Below are 26,449 nucleotides of genomic sequence, written 5' to 3'. Positions count from 1 at the left end.
TGGCTCAGACTGTGCTCTGCCAACAAAAAGAAATGTCTACACATACTTCTTAAGACCTTCCGAGCATGAATCAAAATGTAACTGGCACAATAGTCTGTTTTCTGAGCCTGCCAAAAAGCAGTCTTAAACCAAAGCTGATGATTTCTGTTCTTGCCTTGTTTGTCCTGAAGTTTCTTATGTTGAAGCCTAATAATCACAATTTAAATTACATTAAACATTATTGACCTTTTCATTGTTGACATGCTAACTAAACAAGAGGCTCGTGTGTTCCCTTCTGTCACGGTGGGTATTAGATGAGAATTAAGGGAGTAGTTGGTTGTTAGCTGTGGGAAGGCTTGGACTCAGTCAAAACTTTTATGTTATCCTAAATCTTGTAGAAAGCGAGAAGGTGAATAAAGAAAAAGCTTTTCCTCATGAAAATGTGAAAAAAGCAGCAAAGGCAGAGTCTGTGGAGGAATCGTTATTCCACTAGCTTATATAATGATGAGGAGAATGCAGCTTCAAGGCACACAAACCCTTCTGTGAAGCTTTGGAATAGACAGTGTTGGGGAACATTTCAGATTACATGGGGAAGGATTTGTACACCATAAGGTTTTCATATTTTCCTCTACCTATTTCAGGTTTCAGATAAAAAATATTATCTCCCTTAGCAAACTTGCTTCTTACAGGTTATTAACCTATCACAACTATTATGAAAAACACCCCTGCAAAGCATGAATGCTTTATTGTCCCAATTTTTAGATGCCTTGATATCAAGACCATTTAATATATTTTTTTATAAAGGTAAAAAAAAAATGAGGCAACTGGTGGGAAGGACAAACAAAGTAGTGACTTGGAGAGAGCCTAAAAGTTCCACACTTAAAGGGACTTCTGCTTTCTACCTTGATTACATGTGTTGGGTCACTGATAGTGGTGTTAGTCATCGTCATTTGTATCTTCTTGCCTTTGTTCCTTATTCCTGTATAGATAACTCGGCAGATTATGGATAGATGGAGTGTCTAGCCAAGAATTCTGCATTAGAAGACAGTCTTTCTCAGGCTTGTGTTGAGCTTGGCCAAATTGCATCTCTTCTGGTTGTCCATGGTTTCTCATATAGTTTTAGAAGCAAAACTTGTTACTTTGTTTCTACAATTGTGATCTTTAAATATTTTTTTTAAGCTTACTTCAGGTGTACTCAGAGCATGAAGTGGACACTGTAGTAAAGTTTTGATACATGGCTGTCTCTGTTAAGAAAGCTTTAGTTGTAAATTACAGTTAGAAATCTGAATTTTAGTTTCTTCAATTTTGTTATGTGTTAGGATTGAGAAACTTCTGCTATTGTTATAACTGGTCTCTGATTGACTTGTTATAATTTATTTTTTTTTCCTTCGTTACATAATTAATACAAAATTAAAATTTAAAAGGTAATTAGTGTTATTTAGTTTTTTTGTACTCAGATGAAAGCTCAGATGAAAGCCATTACTTCTTTTTAGGTTGCCATCTTACTGCATTGTGCTCTTAAAGGCTTTGTGGTACTTAAACCAGTCTATTTGACATTAGAGGTGCTAATGGTGATTAGTGTCTTGTGTTGTTTAACCCTGGCCAGCAGCTGAGCATCATGGAGCAGTTTGCTCACTCCTCCCCACTTCCAGTGGGATGAGGAGAAGAATAAAAAAAAAAGTGAAACTCATGGTTTAAGAACAATTTTAATAACAAAAATAAAATAACAGTACTATTGTGTTTTATTTTTACCGATAAATAAAATACTAATACAAAGAATTGTAATTAAAAGGAATATAACAGAGAGAAATAAACCCCAAGAAGACAAGTGATACACAATGCAGTTGCTCACCACCCACTCACCGATGCCTGAGCAGTGATCTGCCCCTCCCAGCCAACTCCCCCCGCTTTCTGTACTGATTGTGATGTTCTGTGGTATGGAATATCCCGTTGGCTAGTTCGGGTTAGCTCTCCTGGCTGTGTCTCCTCCCAGCTCTTGTGCACCTGCTCCCTGGCAGAGCATGGGAAACTGAAAACTCCTTAACTTTGGATAAGAGCTGCTTAGCAACAACTGAAACATCAGTGTGTTATCAGCATTACTCTCACACTAAATCCAAAAAACAGCACTCTACCAGCTACTAGGAGGAAAATTAATTCTGTCCCAGCTGAAACCAGGGATGTTTATAAGCAGTATAAAGCTTTTTCTAGATGATGGAGTAATCAATGAAGATTATCAGAACTGCCAAAGAACATATTTTATTAATCAATGTCATTGTCATCTTATTAATGCAGGATGTTAAGGTGCAGTTCTCCGTCGTTACAGGTTTATATGATAGCAGTTTTTTGGTAGTTAAACACTCTGAAATTTGTTCTTATGAACAGTACATTAAATTGTTTAATTAAGGACAGATGGCTTGTGTGCGTTTTTGGGTACACTATCATAAAATTAAAATTGCTTATTGTTATCATAGGCTTTGTCAGTTGACCTTTTTAAAGCTAAGTAAGTTCATAATCAGTGAAAACCTTTTGTCATTTTGCTTTAAAAACATTTTGCAGTACCTAATATTAACATTTAACTTTACTGCACTAATCAGGTCACAACTAAGTATTTATTCAAAATCTGTATTTTAGCCTTTCTTTAATGTCTGCCTCCTAAGGGTTGTTACTTGTCCAGTTGCTGAGACAGTAGTACTGTTAAGTAATTCTAAGGGCATGGAGGGTGTATTCCCATATAACTAGAAAAGAGAGGAGGTGATTGATGAAGTTTTCCTATGTTTTCTGCTAATTCACTTAGTGCTTCCTCATTCAGTGTATTTGTGTAACAGTGTCATCTGATCCAGTGGAATTAGTGAATAAAGGGAATTTTAACATGAAATTTGAAAGAGCTATTTGTGTATAAAAATGAGATCCTTTTCTCTCTGTATGAAAAAGATCAAATGTAAAAGAAAAAGGTGAAAAAGACCAAGAAGGAGGTGTGGACAGTTTTAAATAAATCATAAAAGGAAAACTAGGGAAAATATGGGCCCTTTCTGGAAGGAAAAGAGATACTTGGTTTCCTGGGATATGGAGAAAGCTGAGGTACTCAGTGACTTTTTTTCCTCAGTCTTCACTGGCAAGTGCTCCAGCCACACCACCCAAGATGCAGAAGGCAAAGGCAGGGACTGGGAGAATGTAGAATATTCACCATAGAAGAAGATCAGGTTTGAGACCATCTAAGGAACCTGAAGGTGCACAGGTCCATGGGATCTGGTGAGATGCATCTGCAGGTCCCGAGGGAACTGGTGGGTGAAGTGGCTAATCCACTGTCCATCATATTTGAGAAGTCGTGGCAACCAACATGCCTTCAGTAAGGGCAAATCACGCCTGACAAATTTGATGGCCTTCTACAGTGGGGTTACAGTGCTGGTGGGTAAGGGAAGAGCAACTGATGTAATCAACCTGGACTTGTGCAAAGCGTTTGGCATTGTCCTGCACGACATCCTTGTCTCTAAGTTGGAGAGACATGGATTTGACAGATGGACCACTTGGTGGATAAGGAATTGGCTGGATGGTTGCACTCAAACTGTTGTGATCAACAGCTCAATGTCCAAGTGGAGAGCAGTGGTGAGTGGTGTTCCTCAGGGGTCGGTATTGAGATTGGCACTGTTTAACATCTTTGTGGGTGACGTGGACAGTGGGATTGAGTTGAACCCTCAGCAAGTTTGCCAATGGCACCAAGCTGTGTGGAGCAGAGCTTTCTTGACATGGGCAAGTGCAGTAGGGGCTTCTGAAGGAAACAGTTGGTAACCAGTGACGGACTTCATGAGTAGGAAAGTCAGTCTGCTGACTTTGTTTTAGTGTCATTTATTTTATTGGATGTACCATGAATAAGTAACGAACTATCTCTGTAGCTTTCTGACACCTTACAAAGTTTTCTGTAGAACAGGACTGTAAAATTATTTGATGCATGAACAAAACAGTGTTTGGCTTGCTTTGACAGCTTGCCATTTTCCTATACCTACTCTTTGAATACTTGGATTCATCTTCCACCCCTTTCATATAGCACCTTATTTTGTGCTCATGCTAATGAAACTGAGTACTCCGTACTGCCTCTGTCCTCCTATAGTGTGGTAAAGGCACTTTCATTTCACTGGCAATGTGATTTATTCCTTCCTTCCACCTTCTACCATCCTGATGCCATATTTTAGCAATAGAGTAGTAACAGTATCTGTTACTGAGTTTATTTAGCAGAGCTTTGAATTTTTTTAAAAAATTAATATATTTCACTGTTCATAATCGTACTTTCTTTGTGACAGTTAGTTAGCCATAATAGCTGCATACTTGTTCTTCAGGGGTCATAGCATGTGGCCTGGTTTCAGAGAAGCGTTGGCTTCTACTGCTGGAAAAGTGACTCTCTTCAACAGCTGTTGCCAGAAAAATCCCTTTGGGCATTTGTTTTTTCAGACTGCTTTATCTCTCTTATAAAATCAGGAAATGTTGATATTCTGTGCTTTTTATTTGCTTCAGATGATATATACCACATTGTTTCTAAAGTGTGTGTTTTACTTAGCTGCCAAATGCTTTTCATTGCCAGTGCAGTTTAGCAGATGGGTTTGAAGGGTTCAATTAAATGTAATTTGGGCTTCCATTTTTCTTCCAGCATCTTTACATGGTTCCTTAAATCAACATCAACATTTTTCAAGGCTTTGCAGTAATCCTGTAGTTTCTCATTTCTAATAATTTCATAATTTAGTCATACAGCATTTGGGACAAGGTATAAGTCTGATTTTACATTTGTTACATACCATAGTTGATTGGTAGTTTTCAAAAACAGATGTGATGTTTAAAAATGCCATTTATATTACTATTTAATCCATTATTACCAGCTTTTAGTAAATGTTAGATTCTTTGAATGTTCTTTCATAATTTTATTTCCTGATTTAAGGGTTAATTATGGGATCCAGCAAAGTGATGAATACTCTCGAGGGACATGTTTTAGATCGTAGCTCCTCCCAGGTTCCCATTCCTACTGTTCCTTACCAAGTAATATCTTTGAAAAGTGTGTGGCCTGTAAGAGTTGGGCGTTAGTGAAAACCTGGGACATTTCAATAGGCTGTAGGAGTGTCAAGTACAGAGTAGTGTGGTGGCTTGTATGCTGTTTAATGTGCAGCTACAGCTCATGAAGTTCGGAGGCTTTGGGCTGTATTTTCATGATTTCATATCCAAGTTCAGGATTTACCTTTTACAGCATCCTCAGCAAGTGTTTACTGAATATATTGTTTCCTAAAAAAATTTTCTTGCATGACTTTGATTTTGTTGGCAGACCTTAAGTGTAATTGGTACTGCTACCTTCTTGACCTGTTTCAGGAACCCAGTGTTATTGTTTGCTTACCTTGTCCCCCCTCCTCTCCTCTGCATTTTGGCTAGTAAAGTGACAGAATAGATCTTTTCTGTACTGTTAGTAGGTGTTAGGGACATGGGTAGAGGTGAGATGTCTTAACAGATCTGAAGACTAGACTAAGCATTGTAGCACAAACATGACAGTCGCTATCCTTAGTGGCCTGGTTTAATTTCTGTGCCAAAGCATTTTATCTTTTTACACTGCAGTTTGTTTAGAATAAACTAGTACTTTTTTCTTTCTATTGTCCATGAGTTGTGGTGGTGCAGGCAGGTATTTTTCTGAAGCTGTTCATTTCATCTGGTTTTGAGAAGAACAGAGTAGCTGTTAACACCGGCAGCTTTGTGATTTGTATTTTCATATGGGCTGGTTTTGATATCTGTGGACTTGTAGTAGCACTATTTCATGCCTAATTTCATGCCAGGCTTTGAAACAGAAGAATTATGGTAATAAATATTGTCTGTATTCTAAGAATTAAGCAGATGCAGTATGTAAATTGCTTTGATTTGGTTTCTTCTTTTATTTGGTTCGTATTTGGAGGTTACTTGACACCTGAGCTAGTAATCAAAGATGCCAGTGTTGGTATTATATATTTATTATGAGAAATGAGCATCCGAGCTCAGTTGTTGCTGAATGTTACGTATGCCTTCCTGTGAGACACTGACCTGTTTTTTCTTCAGTTTACTCCAGATCTTACAGTGCTGTGCTCTAGCCTTAAAAAGTGTTGTCTTGGTGAAAAAGTGCAAAAGCATGTTACAGTGCTTCAGGGACTGTAATGAATCCAAGAAAGAAAGAGGACTGATTAACTGAATCAGAAAGGTGTGGGTGATATTTTACAAGCAGACTGATGGAATCTATTCCCTCTTGGCTAGAGAACTGGAGTTACTAGTAGTTCTTTCTGAGAAATTATTTCTGTACAAATGTGACTATGGACTCTAATTTTAATAATGCTTATTTATTACTTCTGGAAGTTTGATGGTGGTATTTGTATAGCCTTGAAAGGAGAGAAGAAAAGAAAGTGCTAGTTTATGAAATGCATTATCATCCCAGAGAGAATTGTGTAATGTCAGTAAGATTTTCAGTCAAATGTGATATTTCATTGCCATTTGCATTTCTGATTACTGTGTCTACAGCTTTCTATTACAACTTACAGAGCTATGTCATTTTTAGTCATGACCTATTGACAGCATAGTATGGTCTGCCTTTATTTCTCTATCTCCAAGCCTCTTCTACTGAAGCCATAGCTCAAGTTCAATAGCTTAGAAGAAAAACACTTTTGTGACAAGAAGAATCTTGGTCATCAGAATGCAATTAGAGTTTAGAGTGCATCTAGGTTTCGTTAAACATTTTATGTTGGAAAGATGTGGGAGTGCCACTGAAAGACACAGTCTACTAGTTGCCTTCTCAGTATTCACTCCCTTCTACTGGCCAAGGTGTTAAATGAGTCCGGGGAACAGATCTGGCTGAAAAATTACAAGAAGTACTAGTTTTGAATTATTTATTATGTTTGTTTTTCAGCGATGTGCATATTGTAAGCACCTTGGAGCCACTATCAAATGCTGTGAAGAGAAATGTACCCAGATGTACCATTACCCCTGTGCTGCTGGAGCAGGCACATTTCAGGATTTCAGTAATTTGTCCCTCCTTTGTCCAGACCATATTGATCAGGCTCCTGAAAGATGTGAGTACACAGTATTCAGATGACTCAGTACCAGGTTTTATGAAAACTGCTCTGTGGTAGGATCAGCTTCAGAGTGCATTTGTTTGGACCTGTTTTCCTAGTTCACATACCCAAGAATTCATGTGTGTTCAGGTATGAGAAAGATGCAAGTTTGTACTCTTACGTTTTTAAAGACTGACAGTGGTGCACAGCAAGGTTAGTATTTTTCCTTTTTTTTTTTTTTTTTTTTTTTTAACGACAGAACATGGAAGGGATTTACTCATAAGGCTTGGCTTGCATCAGGTTTTAGTTCAAAACAATAGGCTCGCTTACTTGCCCTAACTCAAGTTAGAGCAACCATGTTGCAAGCATGTCAGCTAAATAATAGGTCTAGATCTATTAAGAGCTTTATTTTATACTTGTTCCAAAGAAGAGTTAGTCTTAAAGCTCTCAGTTTTGTCTTGAGGAGACTAAAACTGTGTCTCTTGGTTAGACTTTATTAAGGTTTAAAATGAATGTACTTTTGTTACGAGATTAAGTTATCAGAAAACCAAATTAAAGGAGTGGTTAAGTATATTAATTACATTTTCATTTCATAGGAATGATCAAGTTTTGTATGCATGAGAACTACTAAGAAATTTTTTTGCTTCATGGGGTTCATTGAATGTTCATAATTTTAAATAATAAGTGAAAAAATGACTTCTTTGTAGCAAAGGAAGAAGCAAATTGTGCAGTGTGCGACAGCCCTGGAGACCTCTTGGATCAACTTTTTTGTACTACCTGTGGCCAGCACTACCATGGGATGTGCCTGGACATACAAGTTACACCTTTAAAAAGAGCAGGTTGGCAGTGTCCTGATTGCAAAGTGTGCCAGAACTGCAAGTAAGTGAGACTTTAAAGGATATGGAGCAGGATGGTGTGAGATTTATGTACTGTGATTTTAAAACATTTATTTTATTAACTGTTCTTTTTTCCCAAAAGTGTAGATTATTCACCCAGGTATATCTATTATGATACTATATTAAGTAGCTGAACAAATTCTTGTGTTGGGAATTTTCTTCAGAGCTGAGCTGGAACACCTGTACATTATACCCCTAGAGTTACCAGTATCTTAGCAGGTTCTGGAGAGCCGCAAAACCTTCTGACTTCTTCCTCACTTTGTACAGGAGGATTTTTCTCAAATTTACCAAATTAATAAATTGATTTAATTTAGTGCCTTTACAGTCTGGGAACCTGTGCTCCTACTCATCTGACATTTCAGCTGTGCGTGTACCATATGCTGGGTAGGTCCCCTGCATTAGGCCCTCTCTTTTGTAATGTCCTTCAGAGGCAGTTAATGAGTCATTATGAAAACAAAAACGTGGCTTAGTTGAGCAAAGAAAAAAAGTGACATGAGTGACCATGATTGAATTGTTACACCAGACAAATACTGAGACAATGAAACATAATTGTTGCGATATTGTGAAGGTACACTTAGAAAACTCTGACAGTTTTTATGTTTATGCTCGTGTAACTTAATCTGATGGGCACTGCAGAGTTCTTTTGCTTCATTCTTGTTTTTATTTTTAAAGGGCTTACTACGAAAGAAATAGAGTTTTGTTCAGCTCTAGTTAGATCAACTGTGACAGTGTGAAGGAAAAAAGCCACCTCACTACTGCCACATGTACCTGATCAGTCAGTGCTTTGCTCTTTTCCAAGCAGAACACTTTGTATTTGCTAGCATTCAGATTCACCTGCTTTAAAGAAGATTATTCCCGGATGGCACACAGCTCATAACAAATGCCAGCAATGAAGTTTTAATAATGAAGCACATCCTAAAAAGTATTCCTAAAAGTATTGTGCTGAATAATTACGGTATTTGCTAACAAACCTTCTCTCTATTGGAAAAGTAGAATAAATTGTGATGTTTCCACACCTATTCCATTACACAGTATGGCAGTTTTATGCCAGTGTTGAAGGATGGCATTTTAAGCATATCTCTATGCAGACTGAGAACATTTGTTGTTTTTTAAAATACCAGGTCTCCCAGGTAATCAAGTAGTATCTAGTATGTGTGATGCCGTATATTGTGAAGGTTTATCAAGGCAAATCTTATCACATATTTATTGAATTAATTTATTTAAACTAAGGCAGAGCACAGTTCTTTGAGATACTACTAAAGTATTTGGCATTTTCTGCAGATTTATGTTGTCACTGAAATTGGTGGTGGAGCTCTGTACTATATGATTGCAAGAAAATTGAAATCTCTTACTTTAATGTTTGTTTTGCTTTTACAGTCATGTTTGTTGACACTGTAGGAGCTCTGTTAGAGGTGATGGCTTGGTTTTTTCTTTGGAAAAGATACAGTCAGACTATTTGTAGGAACAAGTACAATTGTATGTTCTTTTCAGAAAGAAATATAAGTACATATTTCAGGTATTGAATTGATTTCAATACAGAAAGGCCGTTAAATCTGCCTACACGTATGTAGATGAAAGTCGGCCTATTTCTAGAATTTGAAATGGTCACACAGGCTCAGCATTTGTTAAAGTAAGCATAGTGGTCTTTATTCATACTTATATATGAACTTGAGGGCATTATCTTTGGAGCTGTTTGTAAGTGGTATTTATATATTTTCAGGGACTCACCTATGTGTCTTCCTGTTTAGACTTTTTATTAAATAGATTTTTTTGTTACAGCTTGTTTAAACAGGGATTTTTTTAACCACGTGTTAATCTTCTTAGACATTCTGGGGAAGACAACAAGATGCTGGTGTGCGATACATGTGACAAAGGCTACCATACTTTCTGTCTACAACCAGTTATGGATGCCGTACCAACAAATGGTTGGAAATGTAAAGTAAGTTAAAGGTTTCAGAAGAATACCATGTCATTATAGGGGCCCAAATTTTGTTAGCCACATTATGCTGTTATAGGTGTATTGCGGACTGATGTTGCCATGTAACATAACTTGTAATTTCTGAAAGAATCCCACTTGTATGTAATCACGTGGCTCTACAGCTGCTCTTGTGAAGGTTGCTGTCAGTGCAGTGGCTGAAGCAGCCTATGTAGGACAGTAAATCAAGCCTCATAAGGGAAAAGAGAAGCCTAGGATCCAGGTGGAGTGAATAACCTTCACTTAATGACAGCTGCTCTCATGAACTAATGTAAACTGAAGCCTATGCAGTAGTACATGTAATCTATACTTGAAGACTCTTTATATTCAACTACTTGCATATGAAAACGGCTGTTTTGCCGCTCAGGGATTCCTTTGCATTTGAGGAGGGCAGGATGAATTTGTTGTTTTATCATTAACTTTGTGAGTAAGTGTAAGTAATAATAAAAATATGATCACAGCATGACAAGGGATTTCCCTGTATATGAGATGTATGTAATTTCATTATCAGTTTGTGGCAGTCACAAGATGACTGAGATTAGGAATGAAAAGTTTGCTCTCAAGAAATACTCCTGTCAAACCACAGAGTGGTGCAAGGGAACTCTTCTTGCTGTTGCACAGGTTCTTCATGCTTGGTTGTCGGATCCTGGATAGTTTATTAATTTTATCAAGGACAAAAACTTTATTTAATTTAATTCAAAACAGGAAAATGTCAGTTAATGGCAGTTTTATCACACTGTGAAACATCATAATTAACAATTAAATTCTTGTGATCTCTAGAACTGTAGAGTATGTGCTGAGTGTGGCACACGAACAAGTTGTCAGTGGCACCATAATTGTTTGGTATGTGACAGTTGTTACCAACAGCAAGACAACTTATCTTGTCCTTTCTGTGAAAAACTGTGCCTCCAAGACTTCCAGAAAGATATGTTGCATTGTCACATGTGCAAAAGGTAAGAACTCTAATTTTTGTTAAATTGTACTAAAATGCGTAACGTTTATGGTGAGCTGTATGACATTGTGTTTCTGTGAAGGGTGTAGACTATATTCGATGTACAACACTATAGTATCTTGTTGTGCAACATTGTGATCCTTCATACCTAAATACAGTGAACAATAGTAGGAAATCTCATTTTATTCTAAGCAAATAAGTCTTAATTGGCAGTTACCTGAGGTGTACAGAGAAGTATGTGCTGCTGCTGCTTCTTACATTGCATCTGTTTTGTAAGTAAGCAGACTAGATTCAGTGTCCTAACTTTTGAAGACTGTTATTTGCAGTCTTCTGGGGTTTTTTTAATTTTTAAGTACATGTTCTCTGTTTAATTTTATGTGTTTTATTATGCCAGTGATAAAAAAAAAGCGCAATATTGGGAACTTTTTAAGAATGTAGACTATATTTCATATTCAAATGCTATTGTGTCTTGCTGTGCAGTGTCTTGGTATTGCTGTATGTGTTGTGGTGTCCAGCTGGCTTCAGTGGCAGATTAGGTCTTCATGTTTAAATTTATTCGGTGTTTGACATGCTGACATATCATGCTTATTTCTCTAAAATTCTCCATAAGAAAGCAATTTTTATTTTAAATTTCCGCATAGGAATGGAAAAAATTTTAAAATTGATTTTACTAGCATACTTTGTGTATTTATTATTAAAATCATAGTCTGAAATTAATAGACTAAATTAACCTCGCCAGGTGGATTCACATAGAATGTGACAGATCTCCAGGTAGTGAAATGGAGTCTCAGTTGAAAGACTACATCTGCACTCTTTGTAAACAAGGAGAAGGGGATCAGACTCAGTCATGTGATGTAATGGACACTTCTGAACTCATCCCCGAACCTGACAGTATAACAGGTAATCAAATGTAATCTTTATATTTCTAAAATGCTAACATCAAACACAAAATATCTGTAGCTGTCTCATTAAGTCTTTTGTAAACCAGCCACTCATATTCTACTCTGTGGAGTTCATCCATAGCTTTTTTTTTTAGCACCAATTTCTCAAGCAATCCATGGGCAAGCCATCTTCTCAGTATGCTTTCTGGCTTCAGGATATTCTTTATTAGAAATGTGGATGAGTAAGCGCCTTAATGGTGGCTCTCAACTTTCCAGCTCCAGCTTCCCAACCTGTACCTACAAACTTCTAATTTTTTTGGATGTGGAACAGTTCATAAATGTATTTATTTGGCAGCCTGTTTTATTCATTTGTGCCTAACTAGCAGGCATAAGCCACCTTCTGGTAGATGTTCCTGGAAACATCTATATTTCCTGTTTCCCTTTTGCTACTTGTCAATCTCATGGTGCTCTTTCTCCTCACTGTGTCCAGGTAGGACACAGCAGTGGAAGCTGGACTGTGTTCAAGGGACAAGTATATTCAACCAAACAGCTTTTAATCAAATGTCGTTTTTCAGAACAATATATGATTTGTCATCTTGTTTCTAGGAGATTCTTTTCTAAATGGATAATCAAGTAAAAGGTGGAAAGGGAAATTAAATGGACAAATCAAGTAAAAGGTGGAAAGGGAAGAAAAGTGTAAAAGTATTTTTTTTTAAATGACTTGATAGCAGTAAGGAAGCACAGCGAGAGCTTGAGTCTGTTGATCTGAGTCTGGTGGATCATCCACAAGACTTGTGTAATGAACTCATAACTGAATGCCTTTGTGTATTTCATACTACATGCTCTGTTGGATAGGTTGGATAGCACCCACTCTCGTGCAGGCTGAATTTCTTAAGAGAAGTACAGTTGTTAAATTTGGAAGCAAGGTAAAATCTAACTGCACTACCATTGCTGTGTGCATTTTTGATGCTTAAACAGCAATACTTGTGCATTGATCTTCTGTTAAAAGAAATTGCTAGCTCAGTTGTGTAAGTATCTGTGTTTTCAAAAGCCTGGTATTTTTTTACTGGAAAGGGGAAGTGTTGAACTACAACAAAACTCTAATTTTTGTATGCCTTTTCTGAGCAGTAAAGGAATGACAAAAAAGATGATCCTGGAGGAAGGGCAGTAACAGTAGGTAAGCGTATGTCAGTGAGCAGAATAAAACTCTGTCAGTGGACATGCACATTGAGTTAGAAAAAGTGGCAACTTCAACCTTCAAGATCACTCCCATTCTGAAAGGTTAGTAGAGGCTGCTGGACTCTTGGGCAGTATATTTAGAACATTTAGGAAGATGTCCAAGTAATATCCAGAACTTACACTGGAAAAACTCCTAGTCTCTACTGAAAACCTTTTTGACCAAGTAACAGGTTTATTTGAAAGGCTATAATACTTCTGTTAGGATTTCTAGCTAGTAGAAACATACTGTTCTCCCCAAGGAAGAACAGGACTGTCATCTCAACTACTAGAAGTAGTCTGAAGCTATTACATCAGTACAGTCATGTGGCGTTTTATACTCAGGAGAGCACTTTTGTACTTTAAAATCAGATTTGGAGCCAATCTAAATTTCTCAAAGTTAAAATATCACTTTAAAGTTGGCAGAGTCGGAGAGCAGTTTTTAGGTGCTAAAAGTAGCATCACCTCATAGTTCCTGGCATTTTGAACTTTAAAGAGATTTTCTTGAACAGAAGGTGATATTCATTTGACTATTTTTTTTTTTTGTGCTCCACAACCGTGGAGGATCAGTTCCTTTGAGTTAATGCTTACTATATACTTTGTTTTTCCTGCTTGTACTTTGTCTAGTGCATTTTAATGAATTTTCTTAACTGAAAAACCTTTTACATGAGTGGAGAAAAAAAAGTATTTCCTGTTTCTGTGCTCTATACTGATACTGTCAGCCAAGTAAGTGTTCAGTAGCCCCTTTTTCCATGCAAATTTTGTATATAATAGGAGGAACTCGCAGCTTGAGTATCTTAGTTTGAAAGTGGCAAAATTTAGTTTTCATGTTGTTGAACAGGTAGGTTGAACATCAGTGTTCCAAGTGCTGATTGTAGATGGAACCTCATATCTATGCCATAAATCACTGTAGTATTTGTATAAAAATTAGAAGCCTTTATGCTACAAGTTCTGTTTTGGTTAGTGGACTGGAATTTGAGAAGAGACTTTTTTGTTGTTCAGGTAATGCAAAATTCTGTGACTATGTATAAATTTAATTTAGAGGTGAATAGGTGTATATAATTGCTTTACATTTTTCCCAGTCTGAAACATAGAAAACACGTTCAGTGTTAATGAGAAAAAGGCTCTTAAGCCTTTTTTAAGGTGTACTATATAGTCTCTCTAACCTCAATGACCTGATTTGTCCTAACTCGTATCATATTGTTAAATACATTCTCTTAAGCCAAAAGGTCAAATGGTGACAGCAACTACTGATGCCAGAGTAGTAGAATAAACATAATATCAGTTTTGATAACTTCATTTCCTCTCTTTAAGCTTGTACAAATGAAATAGAAATGGACAGTGGTGGAGAGGATATGACATTTCAGGAACAGCCCATTACTGGTGATGGCCCTGGTCAAGAATCAGCTGTTGGATGTGTCGTAGATGGTAAGAAAGAGTTTTTTCAGTCTAAGAAAATGCTAGTACAGTACAGAACCCTCTTCCATTCAGTAAGGTTTGTGGTACTTTATAGATTTAAGAGGGAAAAGTGCCTGGAAAGCAGTAGGAGACAAATTGCATCACTTCCGGAACTCTCAAGCAAGAGTATTATCTTTTTTGCTTTAAAAGTACTTTACTGAAGGCAAAGATAGTCTTTAGAATATTTGTGTAGGACAAAGTTGTTTTACTTTTTTGGTAGGTAGGACTAGCTTTCTCCGAAAGCTGGAATTACAGTTAAATGCTTTTGTACACTGGAGGTTTATAGTACAAACTGCTATTTATTGCTATTAAGATACAGTCACTCACACTTTCTCTTCAGGTCTTTTTTGTTTGTAGCTGCAAATAGCTGGGTTGGATTAATTTTCTCTGGTGTGTTTTGGGACATGCTACAGAACTTCTTTCCAGTTTATGTGCTTTGTGGTTGTAGCTCCACAAGTATCTTTGGTTAAGGATTTATTCCTTTCATTTTTTTCCTTTGTAAATAAAAGAAAATTTGTTTAATAAAGAAATGTACTCATCCAGACAGAGTGTGCTGCAGTAGCTGATCATTGTGTTCTGGGAATAAATATAACTTATCAATCACACGTGAAGTACCAGCCAAAGAAAAGAATACAAATAGAAAGTTTTCTGGGTCACGTCCTCTAAATGTGTTAGTGACTAATATCAATGGCAAAGAACTTGCCAGTATGTCCCATCCACTCCCAGTCAATGTTGGAGGATGGTTGCTATAAGGGGAAACAAGAAACCTGAATTTAAAGCCTAAGCAAAAAAAAAAAAAATTATCTTGCAGATTGTGATCACTGTTATGCATCACAGCCTGTGGTATAAGGGCCATGATTTAAAACTGTCAGTGAAGACATATTCATAATTAAATGCTAGGCTTTGAACTAGTGGCTGAGGAGGTTGTAGCAGTGTGAATTTAAGAGTGCAAGTGTAATAGAAAGTAAATGGCCTGTAGGAGAATCGGGGTCTGTCAAAAGGTATGAGAAGCTAGATTCAGAGCAGACTGTGGTTCTCCATGGAATGGACACAAGACTCTGGCACTACTTGGTGAAGAAAGTGTGGATGAAAAGTTCTTGATTTGGTTCAAGAAAAGGCTAGACAAATATTTTTGAAAGAAACCCATGAGACATTAGTAAATTAAAAATCTAGCATCGACTGTTTTTCAGGTGATTTCCTAAAGTCTGAAAGACTGCTAGGAGGGAAATGTTTTTTTATTTGTACTTGTCCTGTTCTTCTTAGCTGTCTGCTTTTTGGAAGTGTTGTGACAGTTGCTTAAAATACATTAATTTATGCTAGTATACATCTTCAATACAGGGAAATGAAAAAGGAGAAGCTACTTTTAGCTGCTTACCTGAAAATACGTGTTCAGATTCCTCAGAAATTAATCTTGAGTCTACTTTCTTGTGATTTACTCTGCTGTGTTTCCAGGGTACAAAAATAATGAACTAAAAACATAGACTACTATAAAGATAGGTACAAAAAAAGATACTTATGAAGTATATTTTAAGCTACGTATTAAATTCGCTTGAGTAAACTGATATGTACTTGGTGTACTTGATGTGTACCAAGTATACTTGTTGACCGGTACACCTGTGTAAGTTTTTCTTCTTGGCACTGAGCCTTAATATGGTTGTACTTAGTTACAGGCATATCACCAGAAGAAAAGACCACGGAACTGGAAACAGAAGTCTCTGCTGAAATTAATTCAGCTGAAGTGGAAATGTCTCCTCAAAAGACACCAGCATCAGGTGACAGTCAGACTGAGAAAACGATGGAAGTGATAGAAGGTGTTCAAGCTGTAATACAGCAGGAGTTTGACAAACAAGTGGAAGAGACACAGCTACCACAAGGTAGTGAGGAGGTATCAGAAGTATCCACAGTAGACTCTCGGTCTCTGTCTTCAGTACCTGAGACCATAACTGTGACACCAGAAATAGAGGAGACTGAAAGTAAAGGAGATATTTGTATCCCCATAGAACAACAACTGGAATTAATGAAAGTGCAAACAGATATAGAAAAAGGAGAAACCCATGAAAAGTCAGAAACACCAGCTCTTCTAGAAGTAGAAACTACTCCTGCAAATGAAGGTGTTGCAAATAGTTCACCAGTTGGAGACAAACCTATAAAATCACCAGCTGAGACTTATCCCTCACTTCCCTCATCAGTTAATATAAGCAAGACAAATGCGTCTTCCTCACCTGATGTTTTGTTAGACTTGCATTCTGCACGAGATGTACAGCCCAGTCAGCCCCCAGCATTGCCTTCCGCTGCTGGAAGTGCTCTCCCAACGACTTACATATCAGTCACTCCAAAAATTGGCATGGGAAAACCAGCCATCACCAAACGCAAGTTTTCTCCTGGGAGACCCAGATCAAGACAGGTAAGCATGGTACATATTTGATTATACTTTTATGAAAGACATAGTTCAAATTTCAGTGTAATGCATTAAATTCACCTATTTTTTAGGATGTAGTATGTATTTATTCTTCTAAACGAATGTGTAGTTTATTTCTTCCAGAAGGTAATTCCATGTTAAGTAATTCAGAGATCAGACATCATAAAGGTTCTCTAATGAGAATTAAAAGTTTTCTTTCAGCTCATGCTTAGAGCAAAATAAAAGAAAATTTGTTCTATTTTTAATACACATGCTACAAATGCAGATATATGTAATGTGCCTTTAACCTTATCTCATAATCTTTTTCATATATACATTTATTTTGGCTAGTTCTTTCAAATGTGTTAACATTTCTGAAACCTGCAACAACTCCTGTTTCTGTCATGCTGCTAGATATTATTTTGATGGACATTTTTAGTGGTGTTGCAAATAATTTGATGATTTTGTTACATTAGCAAACACCGCGTAAGAACTGTTTGGTACAGATTGTTGTGATTTGACTAGGATTGCATTTGATAAGTGAAAAGAATCCTTAAGGCTGTTGCCTTCTGCAGCATCTTGCTCTGTATTCAAGTCATTTAGTTGTAGGGGTAATAGTTCATCAATCGTTAGGATTTATTTTGTGTTTGCAAAATTTGCACAAAAGTATGTCAGTATAACAAATTAGTTTTTCATTTCTGTTCTCATCACAATTTATTTTTAGTCTTGAGGACTTCTAGGTTGATGATTTCATGCTTTTCTGAACTTAGTGTAAAAAAGGCTTTTTATAAATTGCATAATTCTTTCAATTTTTACATGTTACGTAAGGGTTCAAAATTCTTTGTTTTTAAGAAAAGGTATGAGATAGTGTTCTGAAAAGGTTAAAAGTGTATAATAAAGGCAGCAAACATAAGAAATTAAATTTGGAAGGTTTTAGAGTATCTCTGGATTTCTTCTTTACCCTAATATACAAGCACATGTTAAAATCTTTTTTTCTTAATACTTTGTACTGTCCTAAAAATTAGATTTATTTTCTTAGCTTATTATGCATATTGAAGAGGGGTTGGGTTCTTAAGCAGTTTAATTCCGTTTTTCTGTTGGGAAAGTTTGTTTGTCTTCTTTTGTGTTCCAGTAAGAGTTGTATATATTATTCTGTGCAATTTGTCCCTGCTCTGCATGGGAACCAGCATCATGATACTGGTAATAAAATTAGTTAACTATCAGAGAACCCACTGGAAGAAAATATTAAGGCTGACCCCAACTTTAAATGTCTGTCACAGAACAGATACACATCTTGAAAAAAACAAAAACAAGCCAGCTGTAAAAGTAGCAATTTGTATGTTCTATGCACTCTAGACATTAACCTCTTAATATGTGGTGTGAGTAGTGCAAATAAAACTTGAGTTGAATTACAGTTTATAAGTAAGGTGTAAACCAAAATCTTAGCTGTGATGCTGATTCAATACAATCTGTTCAACAGTTTGCAAATTACATTTTAAAATAAAAAGGTACTTAGCAGCTCAACAGTACCAGTTGTAGAATTGGACAAGGTACTTGTAAAATTCATGATCTGTCTTGTAAAAGTATATTTGAAGTCTGTGAAGGTTTCTTTTGATTTCGGATTATCTTTGTCTTGCACTTTAAAAACACATACTGAGCTGGAACTTTTCTGAAGCAAACAGCATTTTTCTGGTAAGAAAAGCACATGCATACTTTGTTTTAAGTCCCAGTACACTTTCTTGCTTTCCATTGATTATTAATTTTTAGCACAGATTGGCATCTTGTAGAAATCTGTGAAAAATTGTCTGGACTAAGGACTGAAAAAAAATGAAGATCCTGTGGATACTTGATTAGTGAAAAATAGACACTTTTTCTGACCAGTAATCTGAATCCATTTTAACTAGCTGGTAGGGATTTAGGATCTTTTTCAGACTCTTCTTTGGTCAGTTTTTACTTTTGTTTGTCTGATTCTTCATGTTGGACATACTTGTAGATGATGTGTCTTTTGGAAAAAAGAAAAAAAGCTTGTATATAATAGACGTTTTCGAAACCAGCTTTATTATTAGGACCTTATTTCTGCTTCAGATTAGGAATTCTATGTTTATTTTGCTGTATTTAGATTTTTCTAGGTCACTGTGCAGTAAGTTGTATATCATATCTGCAGAGATAAGTATATGCTTTAAACAGTGACAAAATTACCTCTGGTGCTGTAAGTTTGATGCGTTAACTTCCTACTTGGGGCCTTTGCTGAGGGACTGAAACCTGTCAGATGATAGTCTGTAGAGTATAAATGAGAGATTTAGAAATGTCCAGTTACAGGTGGGTGCTTTCCTTGTGAGCAGATGTAATTGGACAAATCCATGATAGGAAAGGCATGTGTTTAAATGTTTTAGCCTTTGAATTGCACATAGAAATTGGTTTAGGTTTGGTTTGTTATTTGTTGTTTGTTTTTTCTTAATTACTAATTTTTAATATGTGGTTCTTCTCTGAGTGCCACTGAAGAGCAATTTTGCCTTCGAAAAGCAGGTTAAGTTTATGGGTCTGAGGTCTGCTTTTTTTCTGTTTGAAAAATAACACATAATGCTGTGGTGTTGCTTTGTGTCAGGACCTAGGTTCTGCAATATAAATGTTACCTTGTACCAGCTGAATGACATCTTAGCAACATGACTTGTAGGGCAGTAAAATAAGAGAGAAAAGTTATACAAACAGTACTGGGTTATTTTTACTGATTAAAGAGGTTGTGGCTCCTAATACTTGGTGAGGCTAACACTGGTGCCACAGCTGCTTTCTTCTGTTGCACAAACCAACTGTCACTGCAGAACTCATTGCTTGTCCAGGACTGCACAGGCTTCAAATGGATAAGTCATAACAAGTCTTGATTACTTTGTGGACCCCAAAGACAAAGACAAGCCAACATTAGCCAGTTTTCACAGATGACAATATTCTTCACTTTCTCCTAGCAGATTTAAATCTTTTAATATGTAGTTTACCTTGGTAAACTGTCCTGTTACTGTTTAAAAAAAAAATAAAAATATTAAAAATCCATTGTAATGGATTTATGGAACCTCATAGGAAGAACAATAGGAAAAAAATTATCTGGATCCTGAATATATTGCTTCTCATTTTTGTAAGACAATGGAGTCAGGGGAATCCATGTAAAGGAATAGTTTCTGATTTGAATTTGTTTTCATTTAATGTATTGTGCTGGGGTAGTAGGATGAATGATTATCCTTTCTTCAAAATCTATTAATAGAATTGCTAATGAAATATATTTGAATAATTATTCAGTTTTGCTATTAAATACAAAGTTATGTATAGTCTGAAGTGATTTCCTGTATTGGATCTTAGTTTGCATTTGTAGTAGGCTGTAGTGATGTGTCTGCAACACTGCTACATCATTCCCATTTTGAAAGGACTAAAACCCATCTACCAAACTGTGAAGACAATATGCTGCTTTAAAGGCTTCATGAGACCCTTCCAGGTCCCTATCAGCATTACTGTCATCACCACCCCTCTTCCTGCCTAGCATTTTTTCAGGCATCACTATTTGGTTAGAAGCAACAGGGGAGAATCCTACTTGTAAACAAAAGAGGAGCTATGTTTAAATCAGTGTATAAGTACTGATTACAGTTATACTGATAAGAATTGCTTATGCTGCTACAAACTTATTCCACTTTGGAGAATGTGGGCTTTTTCTGTGTCAGCATAAGAACTCCTGTCAGTAAGGTGGTCATCTAGTAACAGTGTTTGTTAGGATAGTAACCTTCAGTTACAGGTAAGCTTTAAATCTGCATCCAGCCCAGTGAGAAGACCCTCTCTATCTGCCAGGCTTAGCTGGCAGATATCCTGACTTCCCATGGGTTTTGGTCCCTGGACTGTCTCTTCCCTGTTTCCATTATCCTTATGGAGCCAAACTGGTTTTTACATATTACTGAAACGTAGCTGTTTGTAGATCAGAGATACTCACTAGTAGCTGCCAGTGTGCTAAATTTTTTACAGTGCTGTCCTCAGAGTTGTGTCTGCACAGTGTCTTCTCCATGGAACATGCAGATTCTCTACCCTTGCCTATAAACTGCAAATTTGTACTGGGAGCCGGACCTCTGTTTGATCTTTTTCATATTTCTTTTTTCTAAAATATAGTCTTAAAAGAAATAATCATGTAAGTTTATTTATGACTAATCTGACATATATCTAGCTTGAAATAACTCTTCACAAGGAAAATGGCTGTGTTTTTCTGTGGAGGTATACTTTAAATGATATTGGGTATATTCTATGTATCTGAGATGAACAAATTTGAAAGTTATTTTTGCTACAGCACTGTGTACTGGAAAGCATAATATGAAGTCAGTAAATGGAGGGCATTGCAACATATGCGTCAAAGACTGGTAGGTAAAGAGTTGAAAACGATATGCAGAATAAAATAGAGTAGTAAATAATAACCTTCTACTGTATTTGTTATACCATAAATACTACTTTAGAATGCTTTCCATGGAAAATACTGTGATTAGAGGTATTTCATTTCATCATGAAGATATTGGTGGTCACTGTTGATGGCTCACTACATATTTCTAGGTGTTTTAAGAGATTTTCTTAAATGACACTGAAAAATGCAAAGCACTGTGGTAGGTTTGGGTGTATGTTCTTTCTTGGGTATTAGGGGTTTTTTGCTGTCTTCAGTTATATGGTACCACTGAGTATGTTGTTGTAGTGGTAGATGTTGGAAAAAAAGATGAAAAAGAGGTTTTTTTCAAGGATTAGTTTATGTTACATTTTTTATGGGGGGAGCTGTGTTTTTAACTGACTAGATTTTGTTCACAACCCTAAAATTACATTAAATATTAAATTGCAAATCCAGCTTTGTGCAGTTGTGATTGCAGTAGATTTCATAAAGCGTTAAGCAGCTAAACACAGTCAGTGGTAATTTAGTGAGATCTCCTGACCCTTGCTGACATTGGGTTTCCTTTTGTTATAATTTACTTGCAGCTGTGTTGTTCAATTTCGAGGACTCAGGAATATGATGGAGAATTAGAACTTCCTGTTTCTGTCACAGTACATAATTATTGCCGTGGTTCTGATGTAAATGAACTGAATAGAACTTTCTCTTCAGTGTTGTGTGGTAATAGGCATTAATTAAAAGCCAAAATATAATTAATGCATCTCTTTGATGTAATTCATTTGTTCACAGTACTGTGGAAGTGTATGCTTTTAATTAAGTTTATCTGACCAAGAATTCAAATGTTTCTGATCTACAATAAAACTTGGATTAAATTTCCAATTTAATTCTTACCAATATGGTTCATAAATCATATATAATTCATTTTGTTTTGCAAGACCAACTGTTTCATATTCAGATTTAATATACTATTAGCTTTTTAATCTTACTTAATCACTAGAGAAGTGTGTCGTCTTAAAAAGAAAATTTTTGTAGGTCCCAAATATTAGTAGGTAGTTTTAGTTGTTGATCAAGCATTTTCAGCATGTTTGAGATCTTGATTTTGACCCTTATAAAAATTGATTTAAAGATTGTTTCTGCAATACAGATTTTCTTTGTATTGCTGTACAGATTTTCTTTGAGTTGCCATATTATAAGAACAGTTTATGCATTATGAATTTTAGAAATATAGGGAAACTAACTAAAATTCAGTGAAAGTTTTAACTTTATGGTGCTAAAATGGAATGTTATTTGGTATTAAATACATGTCTAGCAAAGTTACATTTCCTGTTGCCACAAATCTGCCGATGTAGTTGCTAACTAGTGTGACAGTGCTTCATAAAAACGTGAGATTTCGACAGAGAAGTGATTCATAAACTACAATGCTCTTGATATAACAAAGTCAGACTTCAGTCTTGCCATGTCTGCCTGGTGGAACTTGCTGCAAGCTTGAGGAGAGAGATTCACCCAACCGCAGTTATCTGCAGTGTTAAAGATCTGCTGTAGTCACCTTGAGGTTCCCATTAGAACTGCTGGAGAGGAGGATGACATGTAGGGTGAGACTAAGATAATACCCTCTGTCCCACGCAGTGAGTTACTCTCTGCAAGCACCTGTTTCCTTTCCTTGACCATGCAAGGAGCCTAGGGTGGTTCAGCAGATGTAGAGTGTGATGTGTGTTTCAGAGGAGTCACCCCAGGAATGTGTTTTCATAGGTGTATCAAACCTCCATTTCTGGGGAATCTTTCTTGCTTTCTTTCCCCCTGTTTAGGACTTGGTGAGGTTGTGCCCATGTTATGTCACGAATGTTGCACCCTTATGCCCTGGTTGTGAACAGGGAGTCCCGTCCATCTATAGGTTTGCAGGTGCAGAAGGTTGGGCAGAAGCTCAACACTATTCCCCTGTTAGAGGTTGTTAATCCTTTTGATCTGCTGAGTTGTCTGTGTGATGACCGTCTAACTGAAGTCAAGCAAAAAATGGGGATAGCAAAATCTTAGAATGTAAGCTGTTTAATCAAGCATCCTCACTGTAGCTCAAGTGCAGGTGAGCAGTTGCTGGCACTAGTTGTTCAGCTGGAGTATTTTTTGGAAGCACCTTGGCAGAGGGGAAACAATGATGGACAGTTGAAAACATACAGGTAGTCTTCTGGCCGCTAGGCACTTTGTAGGTTGTATGTCTAATTACCACCTTGTGTGGGCAGAATTGTAAAGTTCTTATTTTTTAAAGTGCTATAATGTGCATATTCCCTTCACCATGCAAGCATAGGTAAACTCCTAGAAAGCAGACCTGCATGGAGTATGACTGTGTCCACACTGTGGATTGTACCACTTGAACACTGTTGGCATTTTTAAAATGCAACTTTTATGAGTAATCGGGCTTTTACGTCACTGTCAAGCTTTTTCTTTTGGATTTATTGTGCAAGTTTGAATACTGAGCTCTCTGAGCCGCTGTAGGTTACTTCCTACTCAGCTCTGCAAGCAGGAGGCATCATACGAGCTTTTCCTCATCTGCTTGAGAGTAAGCGAAATGTTGGGTCACGTTTCACCTTCATCAGCAGATTGAGGTAACCTGGCCGTGCCTTACATTGGATTAGGGAGGTCTTGCCCGTGATCCTTCTGGCTTGAAATCAGTTGAGGGGTAGTTTCAGTCAGCACAGCTGTGAACAAAATACCAATTTACAGCCTGAGATGAATATATGTTTTGATGAGTTGTTGATTCCAGAGAAACTGTTTCCCATACAGGCTTGATGGAGAATATTTCATTTCAGAAAAAAACCCCACGTTTTGCAAAGCTATCTCATTTTTCTTAATGCTTATTATTGCATAGCCCAGTATTCAAAGCGTAAATGTGTTTGGGCTTGCTCATGTGAGCCGTTATGCATGTGTGAATAGTTGGGACTATTAGTATGCATGAGGTTATTCCTCTGTGTATCATCTGTGTGATTCTACTGCTGAATGTCATTCTTGAGAAGGTAAACCTATACTTTTCATCTGTTCTACTTCTTACCTTGGTATTCATTATTTCTTACTCTCACAAACTTAGAATTAGGAAAATGTATTATCTTTTAACTATTCTAATGTGTAAATTTAGAATGAAGTTATTTATGATGGCTGTCTCCTCCAGTATTTACTCAGGGTTCATGCAAGTCTTCCATTGATTTTAATGTGTATGAGGAACTTCAGTGTTGGTTTTTTTTCTTGCCCGTCTTGGCATTGTCTGCTTATTTTGCCGTATTTTTTTTGTGACAGTTATACAGTATCCCGCCACGATGGGAACTATATAAACAGAAATTGTAATATATTAGTTAAAAAGAGTTTGTAGGTACACCATATGGATGTATATTATTACATGTATATAATAACATATTAAAATTGATACCACAGCATAACATGAAAACACTGGGGTGAGAAAAACTTAGTCTCAGGGGTTTATAATGCTTTATTTGTGGCAAACTTGCAGGAAGAGATACTTTGTCGATTACCATGGCTGCTGTTCTTTTTTTTTCCTCAGTGATTTATTTATATGATTTTGTTTCACATGCTTCTCAAACTAGTTGTTGCTGTGATTGTCAGTAGTTCAGACTCAAAAGTTGACTAAGGCCATCTGTTCTTTCAAATTGTGATTTGAAGTGTAAAAGGGGATGTTACCATCTCAACTACTGTCTTCTTCATTTGATGCAGTAAAAATTAGGGGTATAAGTTGTTATGATTGCTGGATTTCGATTTGTATTATGCTTTGTTTATAAAACTCATTTTGTTGTACATAACCATTGGAGGTTAATATTTGTTTTAGTGTATGTTTCAATGAGAATCTAAAAATTTCCCACCTTCCTCTCACTCAGCAAACTAATTGACTACTAAGTTAACGTAGAAATGCCTATGCCTGCATGTGCTTTGCTTTTCAGATTTTTTTTTGTTGCTTGCTTTTTTCTTTTTTTCTTTTTTTTTTTTTTTTTTATGTTGCGAAGTTTTATACATCTATTTTCTCACCTACCGTATCCTAGGGGACTTGGAGTACCAATAATACAGTCAGCCCACCTTCCTGGTCCCCAGACATTTCAGAAGGTCGGGACATTTTTAAATCCAGACAGCTTCCTGGCAGTGCCATTTGGAGCATCAAAGTGGTAAATAATTTGAATTTATTTTCATGTATCCATTGCTATCTTTCTGCTGTAGAGACTAGTGATGAAACTCTGTATCTTGCAACTGAATTAATCTTCCATTCTATTGCTGTTTAAGGCCTTTAAAAATTATTGAAACTTTGGAGCTTTCAGGTTAAAAAATACATGCTTTCCAGAGTGGACAGTATAATGGCATTACCCTCATTTTCAGTGGCAAAGAATAGCTTGTATTACCAATTTTTTGTGTGTCTCGAGTACTTCACTTTTTGTGGTTGGCTTTACGTAGCTGTCAAAAATAAATTTCCTGAGAAGGAAAATGTCATTAAGACTGGCAGTATGGTAAGCCAGGCACGGAAAGGAGCAGAGATATGAAGGGTGGCTTGAATTTATTGTGGAGAAATCTTGTGGAGTGGATTCAAAGTGACATCGTTCTTAGCTTATGGGTGAATAAATAACAACTTTCCTACCTGATTAGAAGGACCAAAGCTTGTATCCACAGTGACATTTACTATTAAAATCACCTGAAGTAACTAGGTGGAATTATTACTATTTTAAAATAAAGGCAAAGAAGCCAAATGATGAAACTCTGACACATAGTTGTAGCTTTCCAATGATTTATTTTCATCTCACTTTAACTCTCATGCTAATTTTATGTTAATTTGACATTAGCTTAGCTTTTGCTGCTTCAAGCATTAATTTTCAGCTTAATATTCAGCATTAACATTGATACAAATGTGTGCTTACTCCTGTTACTAGTTGTGTGAAAATAACAATACTGATACCTAGTCTGAAACAGACTAAATAAGAAACATGCCAGAAGAGTTTACATCCTAAAAAATTGTTGCTTGTATGTCCTGTGTGTGCATATGTATTAACTCCATGTATATGTAAGGACAACACTTTGTCTCACCTTAGTACATATAAATATACTTCAGCCATCATCCTTCCTTTCACTTCCTAAAACGGCATCGCGTTACATTGCCTCGTTGTGTAAGAGTAAGTGAACTTAATTTCTCTTTCCATTGATGGATGTTAATAAAACCTTAACATTGAGGTGTTTGGATTCTCCCTTTAGTTACAACCATAAACTTCTGTATCTTACTTA

The 26,449-nt window shown here is 36.5% G+C and overlaps 1 protein-coding gene across 10 annotated transcripts in view; it reads left to right on the top strand.

The window, feature by feature from the left end:
• Positions 1–26,449, top strand: part of KMT2C (lysine methyltransferase 2C) — a 201,583-nt gene that overhangs the window by 99,112 nt on the left and 76,022 nt on the right. For 7 of the 10 annotated variants that reach the window (XM_074899892.1, XM_074899898.1, XM_074899897.1 and 4 more), the window contains 8 exons: positions 6,875–7,037; positions 7,727–7,898; positions 9,740–9,854; positions 10,671–10,843; positions 11,582–11,742; positions 14,253–14,366; positions 16,061–16,809; positions 25,228–25,347. In XM_074899892.1, the coding sequence (XP_074755993.1) occupies positions 6,875–7,037; positions 7,727–7,898; positions 9,740–9,854; positions 10,671–10,843; positions 11,582–11,742; positions 14,253–14,366; positions 16,061–16,809; positions 25,228–25,347 (1,767 nt within the window). The remainder of the gene's footprint in view (positions 1–6,874; positions 7,038–7,726; positions 7,899–9,739; positions 9,855–10,670; positions 10,844–11,581; positions 11,743–14,252; positions 14,367–16,060; positions 16,810–25,227; positions 25,348–26,449) is intronic. The other 3 variants (XM_074899899.1, XM_074899894.1, XM_074899900.1) reach the window with 3 other exon arrangements.

This window comes from Athene noctua, chromosome 2 (genome assembly GCF_965140245.1).
Source record: "Athene noctua chromosome 2, bAthNoc1.hap1.1, whole genome shotgun sequence".
NCBI classification, from domain to species: domain Eukaryota; kingdom Metazoa; phylum Chordata; class Aves; order Strigiformes; family Strigidae; genus Athene; species Athene noctua.
Note: the sequence above shows the minus strand (reverse complement) of the source record. Positions and strands in the feature narration are given on the sequence as shown.